At 40.5% G+C, this 19,452-nt stretch overlaps 1 protein-coding gene across 1 annotated transcript; it reads left to right on the top strand.

Annotated features, from left to right (window-relative positions):
• The first annotated feature begins 1,351 nt into the window (after nt 1-1,351).
• dhrs1 (dehydrogenase/reductase (SDR family) member 1) lies at nt 1,352-16,967 on the top strand. The gene is made up of 9 exons (XM_077615871.1): nt 1,352-1,501; nt 3,963-4,113; nt 8,221-8,364; nt 11,024-11,103; nt 14,260-14,392; nt 14,458-14,601; nt 15,550-15,619; nt 15,712-15,792; nt 15,872-16,967. The coding sequence occupies exons 2-9, from the start codon at nt 3,970-3,972 to the stop codon at nt 16,006-16,008; spliced, it is 933 nt and encodes a 310-aa protein (XP_077471997.1). The 5' UTR covers nt 1,352-1,501; nt 3,963-3,969; the 3' UTR covers nt 16,009-16,967.
• Nucleotides 16,968-19,452: the final 2,485 nt, after the last annotated feature.

Genomic DNA, 19,452 nt, shown 5'->3' with positions numbered 1-19,452 from the left:
CCTGGGAAAAGACAGCAATGAACGTCAATGGCGTACCGGCAAACATTGCCCGAAAATGGGGTAAAATCCCGCCGAAAACATTTATGAATTAAATACAAATACTGGAGCTTCTTAGACATCAGAACCAAGCCAGGTTGCGACAAGGCAATGACGTATCCCTACGCCCGTGACAATACATTGTAGTGTTGCCAACTCGAAATCTGATTGGTTAAAGCAACAGTCTTATCGACGCTTGTTTAAAGCGGCAGAGCCCGCAAAACTGATTGTGAAGACTTTGAGGCAGATTTCTGACCCTGGCAACAAATAATGGCTGAAATGTGATTGGTTAAATGCATAAAATATGAAAACACACATCTGGAAGCAGTGCAACCAGGGGGAAAGGAAGCTAACAGACAATTTGGAATTATTTAATAAGTATTGATGGACAAAAATATAATATATGATTCAGATATTTCTTAGGCCAGCAGAGAAGGCCTTTAATGCCCTGACGGCCCGCCACTGCAAGATACTATAACAGAGAAAACAATATGTTTGACTATTTTTCCATTTATTTGAAAAAGTGTTTATCTGAAGCAAGTGTAAGATTGAACAGATTTTAGAAAGAAACGAACGAGATGTGGATATTTTGTTTCCATAGCAACTTTGAAATTTATACAAGCGGGTAAATTTGTTTTTTAGCGTGGTCACAGAAATATAATTTATAAACGCATAAACTAAACTCAATGTGGTTAGTTTAGGTCACTTGTTGCCGATATTCATAATGGGGATTTGTGTTGATGGATGATTAAAAAATAGTTTATTTTCAGTAGATTGTTTACCTATTATATTACATGCATGTGAAATGTGAAGTTGCTATGACGATGGCCATAAATTGCCATGCCTAGCCAAATTGGAGAGTACAAAGACTGTGCATAATTATATTAAAGGTCAATTTGTCAGGTCAAACAAGAACATGTATTAAACATTTTATTTTCAAAAATAAATAAAAATGGACTGAGATGTGGCCTAAAGCATTTACAATCCACTGTAATGGTTCCAAATTGGTGACAAAAATAATAATTGCTGCAATTGGTTGGCCACCAATTCAGAGCACCACGATTTTTCTGCAGTTAAGCGGTTTGGAAAATAATTGGGAAAAACTATTCACTTTTCATATTCCCCTATAACTATATTTTTAGTTGTAATTCTTCAATAAAATGACAAAAAAGTCACCGATATTTATATGATCCTTGTCGAACGCAAATAAAAATGACTTAAAAAGATAGCTTTTTTTCCAGTTGCAATGTTCACTACTCGTCGGGCACAGTATATCTGGGTTGTTGTATAAAATAACCACAGGAGGGCAGCAAAGTAAAGTCATGGATGCCGGTGATTTGGGCGTCGATCGAAGAAGAAGAAGAACGAAGGCGTTGCATTTGTATCCGAAGCAGCAGATGATTTGCAGATTGTTTGGGAGATAATTACAAGGACTCCGCTAAAAAAATATCCGACGTCACTTAATGTAAGTTACTGTTTTGCACCGTCCTCTTTATTTGTTTTATTGTACCGATTGATTTTATTACGTTTTTGTTTGAACTGAGAAACAACTTTATCTGTGATGTAATTCCCAGGAAAACTGAATTTTACGTATCAAATTTTGCCCACTTCTTTCCGGAACATTGAACTGCCTGACTTTGTTCTCTTAATTTGCCATGTTAAATAACTAATCAAACGTAGTATTTTATTGCAATTATCTACACGGACCACTCCTATGACCCTTGTCCTATAGGCCAGTCGACGCTATCAGGTAAATGCTGTATACCAGTGGATTATTTTTCCAACTTCTCGTGGGAAATGGAAGCGTATTTAAGACTTTTTGTTGTTGTTAGAAGAATTTTCCAGTATAACAAATCCACTTTTCCACACTGGGTGCCCAAGAGTATTAATTTTTGCCACTGGTTGTTGCATTTTTTTCACGTTTTGATGTCGAATTATTATTCAGTTTTTATTTATTGAGTCTCTTGGGGCTCCCAGTAAAAAAATCTCTGGGGGCCCCATTCCACCAAGGCACACCACAAAATTAGTTTTTTTCCCTCATTAATAAGTTAAGGCTACATCAGAAAAATAATCAGCTGAAAACATGTATAAAAAAGTTAAATAGAAAAATATGTCAGGGAAAATAATAATCGGTTGGAACAAAGACCGGACTCACTGCGGCCCTCGGCGGAATCGGTTTGACACGTGATTTAGCGTGTCCAATCAGCCTACCACGCATGTCTTTAGAATGTGGGAGGAAAACGGAATACCTGGGGAAAACCCACGCAGGCCCGGGGAGAACATGCAAACGCCACACTTTTTGCATGGCAACGTGCTCGTAACATAACATAAACAAATTTAAATGAACTTGGATTACGATGCAGACACTCAAAAATAAATTTAATCTAACCTTGCACTAAACTTAATTCTAATTTTGTCCGATTGCCACGCTGAAGTCGCACAAGACGAATCATTCGTCAGAACTTGTAACAGGGATGATCCACAATGCACTCGTGTTACCGAATTCTTCCGGTATACAGTACAGTACAGTTGAATCAAGATAGCGTAAGCCGTAGCGATGGTGCGAATTTCGAGGCATTTAAATTGAAAATTTGGTACTTTTCTGAAATGGTTGCTTAAAAAAAAAATGAAATTTTTGGGGGATTTACAGAGTTTAGAGAGTTTGTTTCCTCCCCAAATATTTTCACAAAAATGTTATCTATCCTGATTCAACTGCACTGTAAACCGGAAGAATTCGGTCCGGGAATTTGCATTGCATTTCCAGAGAAACTCCTGAATTTCCGGAGTAGTTGACAGCCCTGCATTAAAAATGATCTACAACGTTGACTCAGAAGTTATTGGCTACATGAGCACACAGTGCCAAATGACACAATTTATTTGATGTCATGTTGTCCACTGCCAACATTTTTAGATAAAGTAGACATACCGGTTATTCCTCGTCTTAGCTTTTCAAGACTTAGCTGATGTTTTTCAAGAACTCGAACAGACCCTTAAGCCTAGTGTTACAACTGAGCCATTTCTTTCGGTGCCCAACAATTAAACTGGCATCCTCAGCATTTCATCTGTGCATTTGCAGAGGATGTTTATGTATTGACTTCATTAAACCACAACCTTCAACCCTGACTGGAGAGGTTCGCAACCGGTTGTGAACCGGTGGGGAAGAGAGTCAGCAGGTGGAATGCCCTCTCCAAGTCAGCAATGAGCACCCTCACGTAGTGGAGGAGTTTAAATTTTGTGCGATATTGTTCACGTGTGAGGGTAGATTAGAACAAGAGGTCAATACGAAGATTGTTGTTGGCTGCAGTGATGCAGTCTCTGTATAACTCTATCATGATGGAGCTGAGCTGAAAGGCAAAGCTCTCTATGGTCACAAACTGTGTGTCGTCATCAAAAGAACAAGATCCCAGATACAACCATCTAGTTAAGTTACTGGGTTAAAAATAATTGCCGACGCTATAGCTATGTCATGTCTTTATGTTGAGTTACATTTTCTTGAGCAATAAGCTGCCATTCTGACTGACTGAAATCTTGTCGACCCAAGAGATGGCTGGGAACTTCTAAAGAGGACCAAGACCAGGGGTGACCAAGTCCGGCCCTCGAGAGCACCAATCCGGTCTGTTTTCCATATCTCCCTCCACCAATCCACTTGAATCAAATAATCTGGATCGGTATCAAGCTTCTGGACAGCTTGCTGATGAGTTGATCATTTGATTCAGGGGTGGTAGAGGAGGGAGATATGGAAAACAGACTGGATAGGGGCTCTCGAGGACTGAACTTGGCCACCCCTGACCAAGACAAAGTTGCTGCGAAGAAGCTAACTTTGAGCTTCTATGCTGAAGCTATTGTCCTGCAAGTGGAAGAACGTTGAGGGATATAATAATCGTTTTTTGACTGATCTGTTTTTTTCCCGTCATATCCCTATTTAGAGAGAACATGTCCCTATCTGGATGGATATGTGTGGTCACAGGTGCTTCCAGAGGCATTGGGAAAGGAATAGCACTGCAGCTTTCTGAAGCAGGCGCCATTGTCTACATCACTGGACGTCAGGAGAAGACCCTTAAAGAAACCGCAACGCAGGTGAAATTATGAATTGGCTGGGGCAACATCGACCAAAACAAATTAAATACTACAAAGTTTCATTCTTGACATCTGACATTTTTTTTTTCGTATTCACTATACAGTGGTACCTCGAGATACGAGCTTAATGCGTTCCGTGACTGAGCTCGTATGTCAATTTACTCGTATCTCAAATAAACGGTTCCCATAGAAATGAACTAAAAACTAATTAATTTGTTACAACCCTCTGAAAAAACACCAAAAACATTATATTGGATTGGAAAAACATTTTTATTTATTCTAATTCGCCATCTATTAACCAAGTAACAAATAACTAGTGGTTTAATAGTACTAAAAGGTGTTTAATAGTATTAAAATTAGTTGGATTTCGCGGAGGGGAGAGCGGGACAGAGACAGAGAAGGGGGTAGAGAGACTTTTTGCACGGCAATGCGCTCGTAACATAACAAACAAATTTAAATGAACTTGGATTACAATGCAGACACTCAAAAATAAATTCAATCTAATCTTACACTAAACTTAATTCTAATTTTGTTTTAAATTTTGATACCTTTCTTGGCTCTATATGCCCTGCCTCCACCCTGACTTTCAGATGCAACCTATCGAGGGTTGTTTGCTTTTGTATTCCCTTCAAAATATTCCCAAAATGATGCACACAAAGGTCCTCACAATAGGATAACACACGACCACTTGCCAACGAGAAGTAGTATATACTCCTCTCGTATTAGCGATCGATCTGCCATTCGCACTGTCTAACGGGGGGGAAAAACAATGAAAAAAAATGCAACGCTCCGCCCAGTGCTCGTAGAGACATTACACAAGGGAGTTGCGACCAGAAAGACAGTGCCCATGATGTTCTTATGAGCAGCCTCTCGCGTCCGCTGTGTGCTCGTATATCAAAATTTGTCTCGTATCTCAAGATGAATATTTGTATTTATGTTTTAAATTTTTATACCGTTGGCTCTATTTGCCCCGCCTCCACCCTGACTTTCAGATGCAACCTATCGAGGGTTGTTTGCTTTTGTCTTCCCTTCAAAATATTCCCAAAATGATGCACAGAAATGTCCTCACAATAGGATAACGCACGACCACTTGCCAACTTGCCCGGGAAGTAGTACTCCTCGCACAAAGCACGGACAAATAGACTTAGGGACAGTTTTTTTCCCACAGCCATCAGGACTCTGAACTTGCGTTAGCATGACACACAATCCCTTCTGTGCAATAACTTCGGGGTGTGCAATAACAATGTGCAATATCTTAGATTGTGCAATATTTTAGAATTTACCTTGCCAGGATGTGACTTTTTATATTTGTATATTGTTTATTTTATTGGGAAAATGCACTTTATGGAGTAGCACCACCAATTTCGTTATACACAGCTGTGTATGATGACAATAAAGGCTTTTGATTTGATTAGGTAACAAGCTCTGCCATTCGCACTGACTAACGGGGGGAAAAAACACTGAAAAAAAATGGTCCGCCCAGTGCTCGTAGTGACATTACACGAGGGAGTTGTGGGGAGAGAGACAGTGCCCATGATGTTCTTATGAGCAGCCTCTCGTGTCTGCTGTATGCTCATATATCAAAATTTTACTTGTAGCTCAAGCTAAATATTTGCTCAAAATTTTACTCGCATCTCAAATTGCTCGTATGTCGGGGCATCGTATGTCAAGGTATTATTGTATTTACTTTAACCACACACACTCTCAAATACAATTAAACATCTGGGGTTTGGATTGGATTGGATAACTTTATTCATCCCGTATTCGGGAAATTGCGTTGTTCCAGTGGCAAGAGGGTGAGGATGCAGGAATAGGAAAGGCATTTTAGACATAAATAGATAGGTAATAAGTAGGTCAAGAAATAAATACATGAATAAATATATAATTAAATAAGCGTGTTGCTTAGCACATATATACATACATACATACACATAAATGTACATGCATGCATACGGTAGGTCTTAACACACAGCCATTTTTTTGTTAAAGAGCCTGATTATAGCTTGTTGTTTATTTATTATTGATTATAGCTGTTTATAGCAGCTGCTACACTTTGTTTAGCCTGCAAGTAAAGAAAGTATCAGGAGTGTACAGAGCAGCAATATACAATATGAGCAAGGTTTTCGGTATGAAATCATTATTTTACAGTTGATTAAGAAATAAAATTACCACAGCACCATCTGGTGGATCTTTCCCCAACTAACTGCCGATAATGTCTAATTTATAGTATGAATCATCTCATGACAATCTTTAATTGATAAACCTACATATTATTTGGTTCTTTATAAAAACTTAAAAAAATATGTTTTATTTAGTGGTTGCTTAATTATAGTTGCATTCATTTTGAAGAACAGTTTAAACATGAGAATTCATTATTTTAATATTGGATTGGATTGGATTGGATAACTTTATTCATCCCGTATTCGGGAAATTTTGTTGTCACAGTAGCAAGAGGGTGAGGATGCAGGAATAGGAAAGGCATTTTAGACATAAATAGATAGGTAAAAGTAAGTTAATAAATAAATACATGAATAAATATATAAATAAATAAGCGTGTTGCTAAGCACATGTATACATACATACACATAAATATACATGCATGCATACGGTAGGTCTCAACACTCAGCCATTTTTTTGTTAAAGAGCCTGACAGCTGATGGGAGGAAGGATCTGCGGAAGCGCTCCTTCCTGCAATGAGGGTGCCGCAGTCTATTGCTAAAGGAGCTTCGGAGGGACTCCACAGACTCATGCAGGGGGTGGGAGGTGCTGTCCATGATGGACATCATCCTGGTCAGCATTCTCCGCTCTCCCACTTCTTCCACAGAGTCCAGAGGACAGCCCAGAACAGAGCTGGCCCTCCTGACCAGCTTATTCAGCCTGTTCCTGTCCCTCTCCGTGCTCCCGCATCCCCAACAGAGCACTGCATAAAACACTGTAGATGCCACCACAGTGTCGTAGAAAGTCCTCAGCAGTGTCCTGCACACTCCAAAGGAACGTAGACTCCTCAGTAGGTAGAGGCGGCTCTGGCCCCTTTTGTACAGGGCATCTATGTTTGTGGACCAATCTAGTTTGTTGTTGAGGTGAACACCCAGGTACTTAAAATTCTCCACGATTTCAATGTCTGTACCCTGGATGTTCACCTGAGTGGTCTGTTGAGGATTCCTCCGAAAATCGATGACCATTTCCTTTGTCTTACTGGTGTTGATGTAGAGGTGGTTTTGCCTACACCAGTCAACAAAGGCTGTGATGACTCCCCTGTACTCCAGGTCGTTCCCGTCCGTCACTCGTCCAATAATAGCGGTGTCGTCAGAGAACTTCTGGAGGTGGCAGGTGTCTGTATTATGTTGGAAATCCGATGTGTAGAGGGAGAAGAGGAGTGGGGAGAGCACTGTGCCTTGTGGGGCCCCCGTGCTGCAAGCTACCACATCAGACATACAGTCCTGGAGTCTCACATATTGTGGTCTGTCAGTGAGGAAGTCGATGATCCATGCGGCTAGGTGGTTCCTTACTCATATATTCATTGCAATTTTATGTTTTAACTTTTATCTAGTCATCTTGTTGTTGGCCCATATGACACATTAAAAAAGAGAAAAAACTGTTTAAACATTATCAAAGGGTAATGGAAAACAGACTGTTTAACTTAGGTTAAGGGCATAAATTCTCACTAATTTGAGACAATAAAAGTAAGCAACTAATGGTAACTACTTTAATGTAAGTAGTAATGTTGATTAGTACAGAATGATTCGTTCAGTATGGGAAAAAAAAATGATGGTCAAAGAAGAAAATGCTACCAAGTAGATTATCATTCTTTTTAGTGCTCAAACATGTTTTACTAGTGAGACAAAAAGTAATACTACTGCCTAAATGTTAAGCTGCAAATCGAATAAATGCTCAATTGGCTTTCCACCGTTAGTTACTATGCATATACCACAGTGGTCCAAAGTAACTAATTTTTACCAGGAGTAGCCCATGACCTGAAAATTTAGGAACACAAAGTCAATTGAGAGCGACAAACCAATAAATATGAGCACATTGCTTGAAGTAGATGAAAAATATACTTGCACCGAAATGTTGGTCCATCGTTATGATCTTCTTGAATGTTTTCAGGTAGACGAGAGGGGTGGAAAATGTATCCCAGTTACATGTGATTCAACCAGAGATGACGACATCGAGAACCTGTTTGAACGCATTAAACAGGAACAGGACGGTAGACTGGACCTCTTGGTAAACAATGCATATGCTGGAGTACAGGTTGGTGAAATTTCAAAGTGGAACACCGTTAGCGTTGTGTGAATGGTTGACTTGGATGTGATTCTAATTCTTCAAAACAATGCAAAATTTGTCATCTTTGAAGGTGCATAGTAGATGTTAAGGAGGAGGTACATTTCCTATGGCAAAACCATAGAAAATATAAGGTCCTCCCATTGATTTCACTGCACATTGAAATGAATAAAAAAGCAATGGTTGGGCGTGATGATGAAACATTTTGGTTGAGCTCCACACTACACTCCCAAGTTGTGAAATCCAAGGTTTTAACATTATAATTTACTTCACTATGGTAGTTCCATCTCATCATCTTCCGCTTATTCGACGTCAGGCCGTAGGGGCAGCAGCTTTAGCAGGAGGCCCAGACTTCCCTCTGCCCAGCCATTTCATCCAGCTCTTCTGGGAGGATCCCAAGCCGTCTACGCTCCAGCCGGGAGTCGTAGTCTCCCCAGCGTGTTCTGGGGTGGCCCTGTGACCTCCTGCTGGTGAAACATGCCTGTAACATCTCACCAGGGAGGCGTCCAGGAGGCATCTTAATCAGATGCCCAAGCCAACTCATCTGTCTCCTCGTAATGCGGAGGAGCAGCATCTCTACTCGGAGCCCCTCCCAGATGACCGAGCTTCACGCCTTATCTCTAAGGGAGAGTCCGCCTTCCCTGAGACTGGTTGGGTGAACTCTCATAACCCCCTGAGAACCCTGCTGAAGGTATTGAGCTGATACACTCTTCCATCATCAAGACAAAAGGGACACTGCTCCTCCTGAATCTAAGATTCGACTTCCCAGCGAACCTGCCTCTCCAATACCTCCGAATAGACCTGCCCAGGGAGGTTGAGAAGTGTTATTCCCCTATAATTGGAACACACCCACCAGTACCCATTTAAAAAAAGGGGAACCACCGCCCTGGTCTGGCAATCCATGGGCAATGTTGCTGTGGCAGGCCAACCAAGAAAAGCCTTTGGAATCTCTGGACGGGTCTCGTCCACCCCTTGCCTTGCCACCCACGAGCTTTTTAATCACCTCGGTGATCCCCAGATTCCCCAGGCTCTGCTTCCTCATGGGAAGGCATGTCGTTTGAGTTGAAATCTTCAAAGTATTCCGCCCACCGGTTCTCAACATCCCGACTCAAGTCAGCAGCGTTCCATTCCCACAATTCACAGCGTTGTAGGTGCATCGCTTTCCTCTCCTGAGACATCAGGTGGTTCCTTGAAGTCACATGGATGTTGTTCTCCATGGCCTCACTGAACTCCTCCCACATCTGGGTTTTTGCTTCAGAGACCACCAAAGCCCCATGCCGCTTGGCCAGCCAGTACCCGGCAGCTGATTCCTTCATCCCTTATTGCCGTTGTCCTCCAGCAGTTTCTGGGATTGCGGCCACAACAGGCACCGACTACCTTGCTACCGCAGCTCCTGTCGACTGCCTCGGGAATAGAGGTGCGGAACATGGTCCGCTCAATGTCTCCCGCCTCTTCCCGAGCATGAGAGAAGCTCTGTCGGAGGTGGGACTTGAAAGTCTCCTCTGATGAGGATTTCTGCCAGGTGTTCTCAGCAGACCAGAATCTTCCCCCACAATGGGAGACAACTCACCACCAGGTAGTAATAGGTTGACAACTCCGCCCCTCTCTTCACCCAAGTGTCCAAGACATGTGGCCGCAAGTCCGATGACACGACTACAAAGTAGATAATCAAATTGCAGCCTAGGGTGTCCTGGTGCCTTTATATGCGATGAACATGGTGTTCATTATTGATGACCACGGCAACTGCAGAAATCAAACAATAGAACACCGCTCCGGTTCTTCCCAATCACGTCCTTTCAGGTCTCACGGTCATTGCCCACGTGCATTGAAGTCCCCCGGCAGAACGAGGGAGTGCCCACGAGCGGCACTCTCAAGCACCCCTTCCAAGCACTCCACGAAAAGTGGGTACACTGAGCTGCTGTTTGATGCGTAAGTACAAACAACAGTCAGGTCCCCTACCCGAAAGCGGAGGGATGCTCCCCTCTCGTCGATCGGCGTGAACCCTAATGTACAGGGACCAAGCCGGAGGGGCAATGAGTATGCCCACGCCTACCCGTCGCCTCTCACCGTGGGCGACTCCAGAGTGGAAGAGTCTCTCGAGATGAGTGGTACCAGAGCCTGAGCTGTGGGTAGAGGTGAGCCCGACTACATCCAGCTGGATTTTCAATGTATTTTTACATGAAAACGGCCAAATAATGTAACATCAGATATTGGTTTAATATGTTTTAGAACACTCTGGTTTCCTCCCACATTCCAAAAGCTTGCACGCTAGGCTGATTGGACATTCTAAATTGCCCCTAGGTATGGGTGTGAGTGTGCATGGTTGTCCATCTCCTTGTGCCCTGCAATGGGCTGGCCACTGATTCAGGGTGTCCACCACATCTGGCTCGGAGTCAGCTGGGATAGGCTCCAGCACCCCCTGCAACCCTAATGAGGATAAAGCGGTTCAGAAAATGAGATATGTTTTAGAGCCCCAACACCCCATATAAATATTTTATTATGAGATTGTATTTTTGCTTTCTCGTAATTTAAGGAAGACAAATACAGAGGAAAAAACATCTGATGTTCAGTATAATTTAATTGTATTTTAATGAGTGATGGATATTTCACAAGAAACATGTGATTGCAGACTATCTTTGAGAATGACGGGAAAAAGTTCTGGGAGACTGATCCATCACTTTGGGATACAATCAACAACACAGGTTTAAGGTATGTAGGTCTTCAGGCAAAATGTGATGGCTTGGTCTCAAAATGCTGTAATCACCACACACAAAACTAAACTATACAGGGAGTCCTCGGGTTACAATCTTCTTCACCTACAACATTTTGACTTTACGATGCCCAAGCCTTTTCCCCCCCTTTTTTTCTGTTTATGGCCAAAAGAGGAAAGCTGGCTCTTTTAAGTTGAGCCAAAAGGATAGCAATTACCATGTAAATGATGCTGACCATCAGAAAAAGAATGGGGGAAAAGAGAGACGAACCAGAGCAAATCCGTACAATAATTCCTTGACATACGAGTGTCCCAACATACGAGAAATTTGAGATCCGAGGCAAATTCTGAGCAAATTTTTGAAAGCCCTGTGACACGAGACAAATTTGAGATACAAGCACACGAGACGATTCCCGATGCGGTCGCCAGGTAGCTCAGTATGCAAGAGCCTGCTTATGAGAACTGCATACAGCAACAGTCTTTCTTGCTGCATCTCCTCGTGTAAAGACATCTCTAAGCATCGGCCATAAAGTTTGCATTTTTTTACGGGTTTTTATGCGTTAAGTGAATTAGGTGAAAAAACAATGAGTCCAAAGCAAGCCGGTGCAAAAAAGGCTAGTGAAAAGAAAAAGCGTATGATGACAATCAATATATAGCATGAAATAATAGAAAAACATAAGTGTGGTATGCGTGACTGAGCTGGCTTGCCAACGTAAGATTAAAACTTATTTTTAATTGTGTGTATAGTAATTTTAGTTTATTTAAGTTAAATTTGAATGTTTATGTTATGTAGTGTCACAAAAGTGTAGCCAACTGAACGCATTACCGTCATGTCTCACTCCAGCCACTACCGTCTGTCTCAAAGGTAAGAACTCCATACAGTACTGTACACAATAATGTCACATTTTAGTATTGAAGATCATAACCACTAGATACAGTTGTGGTCAAAAGTTTACAGACGCTTGTGAAGAACATAATGTCATGGCTCTCTTGAGTTTCCAGTTATTTGTACAACTCTGATTTTTCTCTGATAGAGTGATTGGAACAGAGACTTCTTTGTCACAAAAACATTCATGAAGTTTGGTTCTTTTATGACTTTATTATGGGTGAACAGAAAAAAGTGATCAAATCTGCTGGGTCAAAAATATACATACAGCAGTGCTAATATTTGGTAACATGTCCCTTGGCCATTTTCACTTCAATTAGGCGCTTTTGGTAGCTGTCCACAAGCTTCTGGTTGAATCTTTGACCACTCCTCTTGACAGAATTGGTGCAGTTCAGTTAAATTTGATGGCTTTCTGACATGGACTTGTTTCTAAAGCATTGTCCACAAGTTCTCAATGGGGTTTAAGTCAGGACTTTGGGAAGGCCATTCGAAAACCTTAATTCTAGCCTGATTTGGCCATTCCATTGCCACTTTTGATGTGTTTGGGGTCATTGTCCTGTTGGAACAGCCAACTGCACCCAAGATCCAATCTTCGGGCTGATGACTTTAGGTCATCTTGAAGAATTTGAAGGTAATCCACCTTCTTCATTATCCCATTTACACTCTGTAAATACACCCAGTATGACGGCGAGCACACTAATTTGGTGCTCGCCGTCATTTCGGCTGCATTTACAAAAGAAATCTCCCCGCTAGATGTTGGCGTCAACAGAGTATTCAAAGCTAGACTTCGAACTATATAAATACCTGTCAACCTCTGCCGATAACTGCCCTTATAAATGATTATGATTCCCCTTACAAACCCCCCAAAAACCTTACAAACACCGTACGACTCGTACGGTGTTTGTAAGGTTTTTGGGGGGGTTGTAAGGGGAATCAATCATTTATAAGGGCAGTTATCGGCAGAGGTTGACAGGTATGTATATATATATATATTATATATAGATGAATATCGAACCGCAATAGCGCTGGCAACTACGGCAAGCAGCCCCAGACTATTTCCGGTGCGCAGTGACTGCTGGGATATATAGTTATTTTGTCAATACACCCAGGATGACGGCGAACACACTAATTTGGTGCTCACCGTCATTTCGGCTGTATTTACAAAAGAAATCCTGCCGCTAGATGTTGGCGTCAACAGAGCATTCAAAGCTAGACTGCCAACTATATATATATATATTTATATATATATATTATATATGGATGAATATCGAAACGCAACATGAGATTATGGCTACGTGAGGCGTATGTCAAGCGACCGGATGGCTTTTTTCACGGCTCGCCGTGACTTTTGATTTGCGACCAAGTCACAAAATTGAAATGATGACGTGAGTACATTGTAAAATGACTAAATAAAGTACAACCAAACTCAGTTTTGCTTCCGTTGCCTTTTTAAAAACGTGTTTTTAGCGTGTGGGTGTAGCGGGGATGTTTAAGCTGGTGTATGTTTTGCCATGCCTGGCTGCGTCTATAAAAACGGTGGGTCCTTTGTGTGTTTAAAATACAGAAATAGCACTCGTTACTGACACTGCGGCTAAAAATACGATGCGCTGTATAGTCGTGAAAATACGGTACTCCTCTCGTATTAGCGATCGATCCACCATTCCCAGTCTAACGGGCGGGAAAACACTGAAAAAAATGCAACGCCCTGCCCAGTGCTCGTAGAGACATTACACGAGGGAGTTGCGACCAGAAAGACAATGCCCATGATGTTCTTATCAGCACCCTCTCGCGTCCACTGTGTGCTCGTATATCAAAATTTGTCTCTTATCTCAAGATAAATATTTGCCCGAAATTTTACTCGTATCTCAAATTGCTCGTATGTCGGGGCACTCGTATGTCGAGGTCTGTACGGCGTTTGTTTTTGTTTTTTAGGTATTTTACTTTTTATTTAGGATTTACACGGAAATCCGGGTTATATTGTCGGGCGAAGAACATTTACTAAAGGAAAGTGAGTAAAGGAATTGTTGCGGCTGGAATCAGATTAGGTGTGCTGCCTATAGATAATAATACAGCACAATTTTCTTTGTCTTTATATATCAGTCAAAATCCTCTAAGATCGCTCCAAGAAAGTGGCACTTGTGGCACAAGATTTTAGCACAGATATAACTGCTTTACCAGTCAGCTTGTTTGTTATTCAGGGCTTTAATGGTGGCTCTTTAAATGGAACAAGAGTTTTTTTTTCTTTTGTTGTCTCCCTTCAATTCTGTAGAAGCCATTATATCTGCTCTGTGTACGCGGCCCGTATGATGGTGGCTCGCGGTCAGGGTTTGATCGTGAATATCTCATCGATGGGAGGGCTGCAGTATCTCTTCAATGTGCCATACGGCGTTGGGAAAGCGGCAGTAAGTTAGTGTTTTGTTTGATCTCTGATTTAAGCAGAGTGCTTCAACTTTGAATTTGTTTACAGTGTGACCGCATGGCAATAGATATGGCGGTGGAACTGCGAAAAAGGGGAGTGGCAGCTGTCAGTCTGTGGCCTGGACCAGTGAAAACGGAGCTAATAACTCAGTTTGTGCTCGCACATGATGCGCCAAAAGACACGGATTCTAAGGTAGGCTCACGTGTTTAGTCTTTAGAAGTCACTTTTATACAGACGCTCCCCTACTTGCGAACATTCGAGTTACGAACAACGGTACATACGAACATGTCTGCGCATATGGCATATGTCGAAAAATGTTCGGAAAGAAATGCTGTAAATTCGATTTTGTATTGCGCACCTTTTTCCGAGTAGTGCTTCTTTCCGCCGCTAATACCGACGCCTGGCGCTGTGAGAGCTCAGCTCACCCAGCATCCACCTTCCTCTGCCCAGTTCGTTGCAGTGCAGAAGTGCGTGAACGTATCTCCGGTGCGCAAAGAACTTTTTTCATTTTTATCATTAAATATCTCGTGCATCCATTATTCAATATGGTTGGTGAAAAGCGAAAGGCTTCTAGTGAGGGTGGTAGTGCATGGAAGAGGCAAGCCATTTCATTTGAAACGAAAGTGGCAATAATAAAGAAGCTTGATGCGGCTGAGAAAATGGTGAGCGTTGCACGGGTATACAACTTGAATCGTTTGACCGTCTGTGTATTCAACGTTGCACAAAGGTTGCAAATCAATTGAATGATGCCATACAGTGCTACCGCATCATTTATGATGAAAAAAAGAGGAAAACTGTGCAATCGTCGTTAGATCGCTTCTTTCGGCCAGTTTCTAGTAAATCTCTCTGTCTCTCTAACATACGTAGTATGTATACAGTACTGTACGTATTCTCCATTTTATTAAATGTTTTTTTCAGTACAAACCAATGCAGGTTACTTATACAAGCCTTAAACATACAAATGCACTTATATAAACCTTAAATATACTTGTACAGGCCTTAAACATAAATTATAATACAAAATATAGCACTGAAGCAACTTACGAACAAATCAACCTTACGAACAATCGCTCGGAACGTAACTCGTTTGTAAGTAGGGGAGCGTCTGTACTGCAAATATTTTCATCGATTCTCTCTCAGATGAAGGATGCATTTGCCAATGGAGAAACCCCTGAATTTAGTGGCTTGTGCATTGTCAACCTGGCTAAAGGTAGGCCCCTTCTGGTTTGATTCAAGTTTTAACATCTTAAGATTGATCATGAAGGCATCCTTTTGAATTTTCATGAAATCTCTTCTTGGTAGATAAAAACCTGATGTCACTGAGTGGGAAAATCCTCATGACTTGTGACTTGGCACGACGTTACGGGATCCAAGATGTTGATGGTGAATCACTTTGGGGGGTGAAAATTGGATGAGTCTGTTACAATGCTTTTGTTTAATGCAGGTATGTTTGCTTTTTCAGGGCGGGGTATCGAAGACTTTACCACTCTTAAATTCTTGCTGACCCAAATGCCATATGTCTCCTGGCTCTCATCTTTTGTCCCTTCTTTTATAAGAATGCCACGTTTTCTATTTCCCTTCCTAAACAACCATTTCTAACCAAAAAATGATGCGGTGTTGAAAACTTTTTGACTGGTTTTTGGGCCAATCACCATGTGTTTCCTTGAATGAAAGATGATTGTATTAAGGAAACACTGCTATGCCAAAAAATTGAATTCCATCCTGGTCAAGAATGCTGGAAAACAGTTGTTAAATACATTTGCGGCCTCTGAAAGTTTGGGATTGACCCCGTTACCAGCCTAATACAATGAAGCAAAAGCACACAACAATCCCACGTGCAGCCTATGAAATAGTAAAAAATCAATAATTGCAGTGACATGAAAAGGTTTGGGTCTCCCCTAGGTGTGTTAACGTTCACATCTGTTCCAATTGGTTAGACTGGCATGTAATGGCTGGTGTACATTTGGGTTTGCCTAAACGTTTTCAAGCCACTGCATCTGACAAAGAAGTGTGTTGATACTGTCTATGTGAATTTGTGTGTCATACGTATATATACATACCACTAGTTAATTATTTGAAATGAATAACTGCAGTTAATATGGTAGTATAGTCAAATGAAGCAGGCTAGGCAAATGACATTCGTCTCTTTGCCATCAGTTACCTATTGTAGCACTAAAAAAATAAATGAAAGTTTGTGTTTTTGGGGAACTTTAGACTTGTTTTCCTGAATATTTATGTTAACCTCCAGGATTTGTTAATTTGATTGCAATTCCATGATTATGAAAGCTATAATTATCTTATTTGAAGAATGAAAAATTGTGTGCGGTAAATATGAAGCTGTTTTGTATTTGACACAAATCAAAATGTTTTGCAGTATTTTTAAAGAAATGTTTAATGCAATACTATGGTGATTATATACTATATATTTATAATACCAATTTACATGTGTAATGACTATGCAATAGCAAAGAAAACTACCTTCATGAAATGAGTTCAAATGCAGATGTTTGTGTGTTATTAAAATAAACACTTAATGCAATTAATGTGATACATCACCACTTTGGGGTTTCAGTACATTGTGTTTTTAAAAAATATATATCTTAAATATAAAAAAGCTAATGTCTGGTCTACATCATCCGTGATATTCGAGGCATTACTGTACAGCCATTCACGCTCACACTTATAATTTAGCGTGTTAGAAAGTCAAATGGGAGCAGAAAAATATCTTGCCATGGGCTTCAAGTTTGAGACCCCTGTCCTACATAAAATCGAATTAAAACATTTAAGAAAATAAAATCATGTACTTGCATGAAATGGTTCATTTCTTTATGGGGTTCACTTCATTGGTTGTGTAAAGCATTGTTTTGTATTAAATAATTATTGGCTGTATTTGAATGTACAGTAGGGTTATAACTACCGTATTTTCACACCTATAGGGCGCACTTAAAAGTCTAAAATTTTCTCTAAAATGGTCGGTGCGCCTTGTCTTTGCACTAAATTCAATTTTTGTATGGCCCTGACTGCTTGAGTGACTGGTTTTATTTCTTGACGGCATGCTACTTAATGCGATCAACCCAGCGGACGTTCTTCCTAAAAATAGCCTTCCCGCGCATTCCAAGCATTACGGTAAATCCATTCAAAACATCCCAGGGGAGTGGCAAGGCATTTGACTTGTGCTTGCAGCGCTTTTAACCCTCAAAAACACTCTCAATACACAAAGAAACAGCATATTCGAGCTATAAAGAGGAAATGCCTGGAGTGAACGCTTGGAAAATGGACTGAAGCCATGGATCGAACACAATTTAACAGCTTTGCTAACAGATTGCTAACGGATGGCCAACATAGTAGATCCGGCAGGCAGCGTCGCACGGGTTACGTGACGATTTGGAATGAATCGTCGATGCCGATATAACAGCGAGGAGAATCAAAGGCTTGGGAGTGATGCATGTCGCGAGTTACAATGGATTGTGGAGGACTGGGCTCAAGTGTCGGGCAATGCTGTTTGAGCTTTCGCCAAAGCTGGAATCAAGTTCCCAGAATACACAACTCTGACTGACAGATGCATGTTAAACGTAAACTCTTTATATCAGTGTACCTTTGACCTCATAATTTTTGATAAAGCATTATCATTAGTTTTGCTCGTGTTGTCTTTAAAAAAAAACATGCTAGTGCCAAGCCTAACATACGCTAGCAGCTAGCATAACATACGCTAGCGGCCAGCATAACATAGGTATGCTACCAGCTACCATAACATAGGTATGCTACCAGCTACCATAACATAGGTACGCTAGCGGCTACCATAACATATGCTACCCTAGTGTCATGCTAGCGCCTAATCAGACGAGGCGTCCAATCTATTGACAAAAAACTGAAAATATACCAGCAAATGAGACCGCCCTATCAAATGGTGCGCCCTATCAAACTCATTTTTTCTCGTGGGCCACGTCGTAGTTTTTAAATTAAAAAGGAAAATCAGGAAATATTGTCTGTTTAAAAATGTGCTTATTTACAGTCGAAAATAAAGAGGGGGGAAAAGAAAAATTTCAGAAATAATATTTCGATTTTTTTTTTTTAAGCCCTAAATATCTGGTTTGTCACAGATTTTTAAAACTGCTTTTCAAATTAAAAACAACACAAAAAGAAAAGAAGTAGTTATGGATTAAAAAAATGCAATTATTGATTTAAAAAGGGAAAAACGAGGAAATATTCCCTATACATCTATAATCTTCATTTGAATTTGATCATAAAACAACTTGATTTCATGTGGGCCAGACCATTTTAGATATATTTTGATTTTTTTTTAAATGGATTAAAAGAACTGTATCAAAAGCCCTAAATATTCAGTTTTTTTATAAATCTAAAACAATGTTTATTTGAGCTTTTTTTCTTAGTAAGGGAACATGTCTTTTAATCGTTTGTTTTATATTTCAAAAGGAAACAAAATATTTTTTTAATTATGTCCAATAATAAAGTGGTAAACATAAAATATTTTTATACATTCATTTAGATTTGACGAAATGCGTTTTGAACTAAAAACGAAAAAAAAATTGATTTAAAAAATGCAATTATTGCTTTTGAAAAAGACAAAATCAGGAAATATTCCCCATCTATAATCTCATTTTCTGAGCCGCTTTATCATCACTAGGTTCGCTGGAGTGTCTGCGAAGTAGGGTCAACCCTATTTAAAAATAAAATTGAAATAAATGAATTTTAAAAAACACTTTTTTACTTCAGTGCTGAGTCCTAGTAGCCATCGGAGGACAGGGGAGTGGCTTCTGCTAGCGAATTTCAGCGTGGATTTTCACATTTTTATGAACTTAAAAAAATATATATATTTATTTATTTTTAACTTCAGTGCTGAGTTCTAGTAGCAAGCAGAGTACAGTGGAGTGGCTGTCGCTTACGAATTCCAGCGTGAATTTTCCTATTTTTATGAACTTCCCAAAAAATAAATAACAAAAAAAGAAATCCCCCAGAAAAAAACCGCGATGTAATGAAGCCGCGATAGTTGAAGCCGCGATATTCGGTATTTCTTCTATTGGC

The sequence above is a fragment of the Stigmatopora argus genome, chromosome 12 (assembly GCF_051989625.1).
Source record: "Stigmatopora argus isolate UIUO_Sarg chromosome 12, RoL_Sarg_1.0, whole genome shotgun sequence".
Classification (NCBI taxonomy): domain Eukaryota; kingdom Metazoa; phylum Chordata; class Actinopteri; order Syngnathiformes; family Syngnathidae; genus Stigmatopora; species Stigmatopora argus.
This window is presented reverse-complemented; position numbering and strand designations above follow the sequence as displayed.

Excerpts from the sequence above, each read along its gene's own strand:
- dhrs1 (XM_077615871.1), top strand. The coding sequence starts at position 3,970 with ATGTCCCTATCTGGATGGATATGTGTGGTCACAGGTGCTTCCAGAGGC. Across the intron at positions 11,104-14,259 it reads ATCAACAACACAGGTTTAAG|AAGCCATTATATCTGCTCTG; the intron begins GTATGTAGGTCT and ends TCAATTCTGTAG. Across the intron at positions 14,393-14,457 it reads ACGGCGTTGGGAAAGCGGCA|TGTGACCGCATGGCAATAGA; the intron begins GTAAGTTAGTGT and ends ATTTGTTTACAG.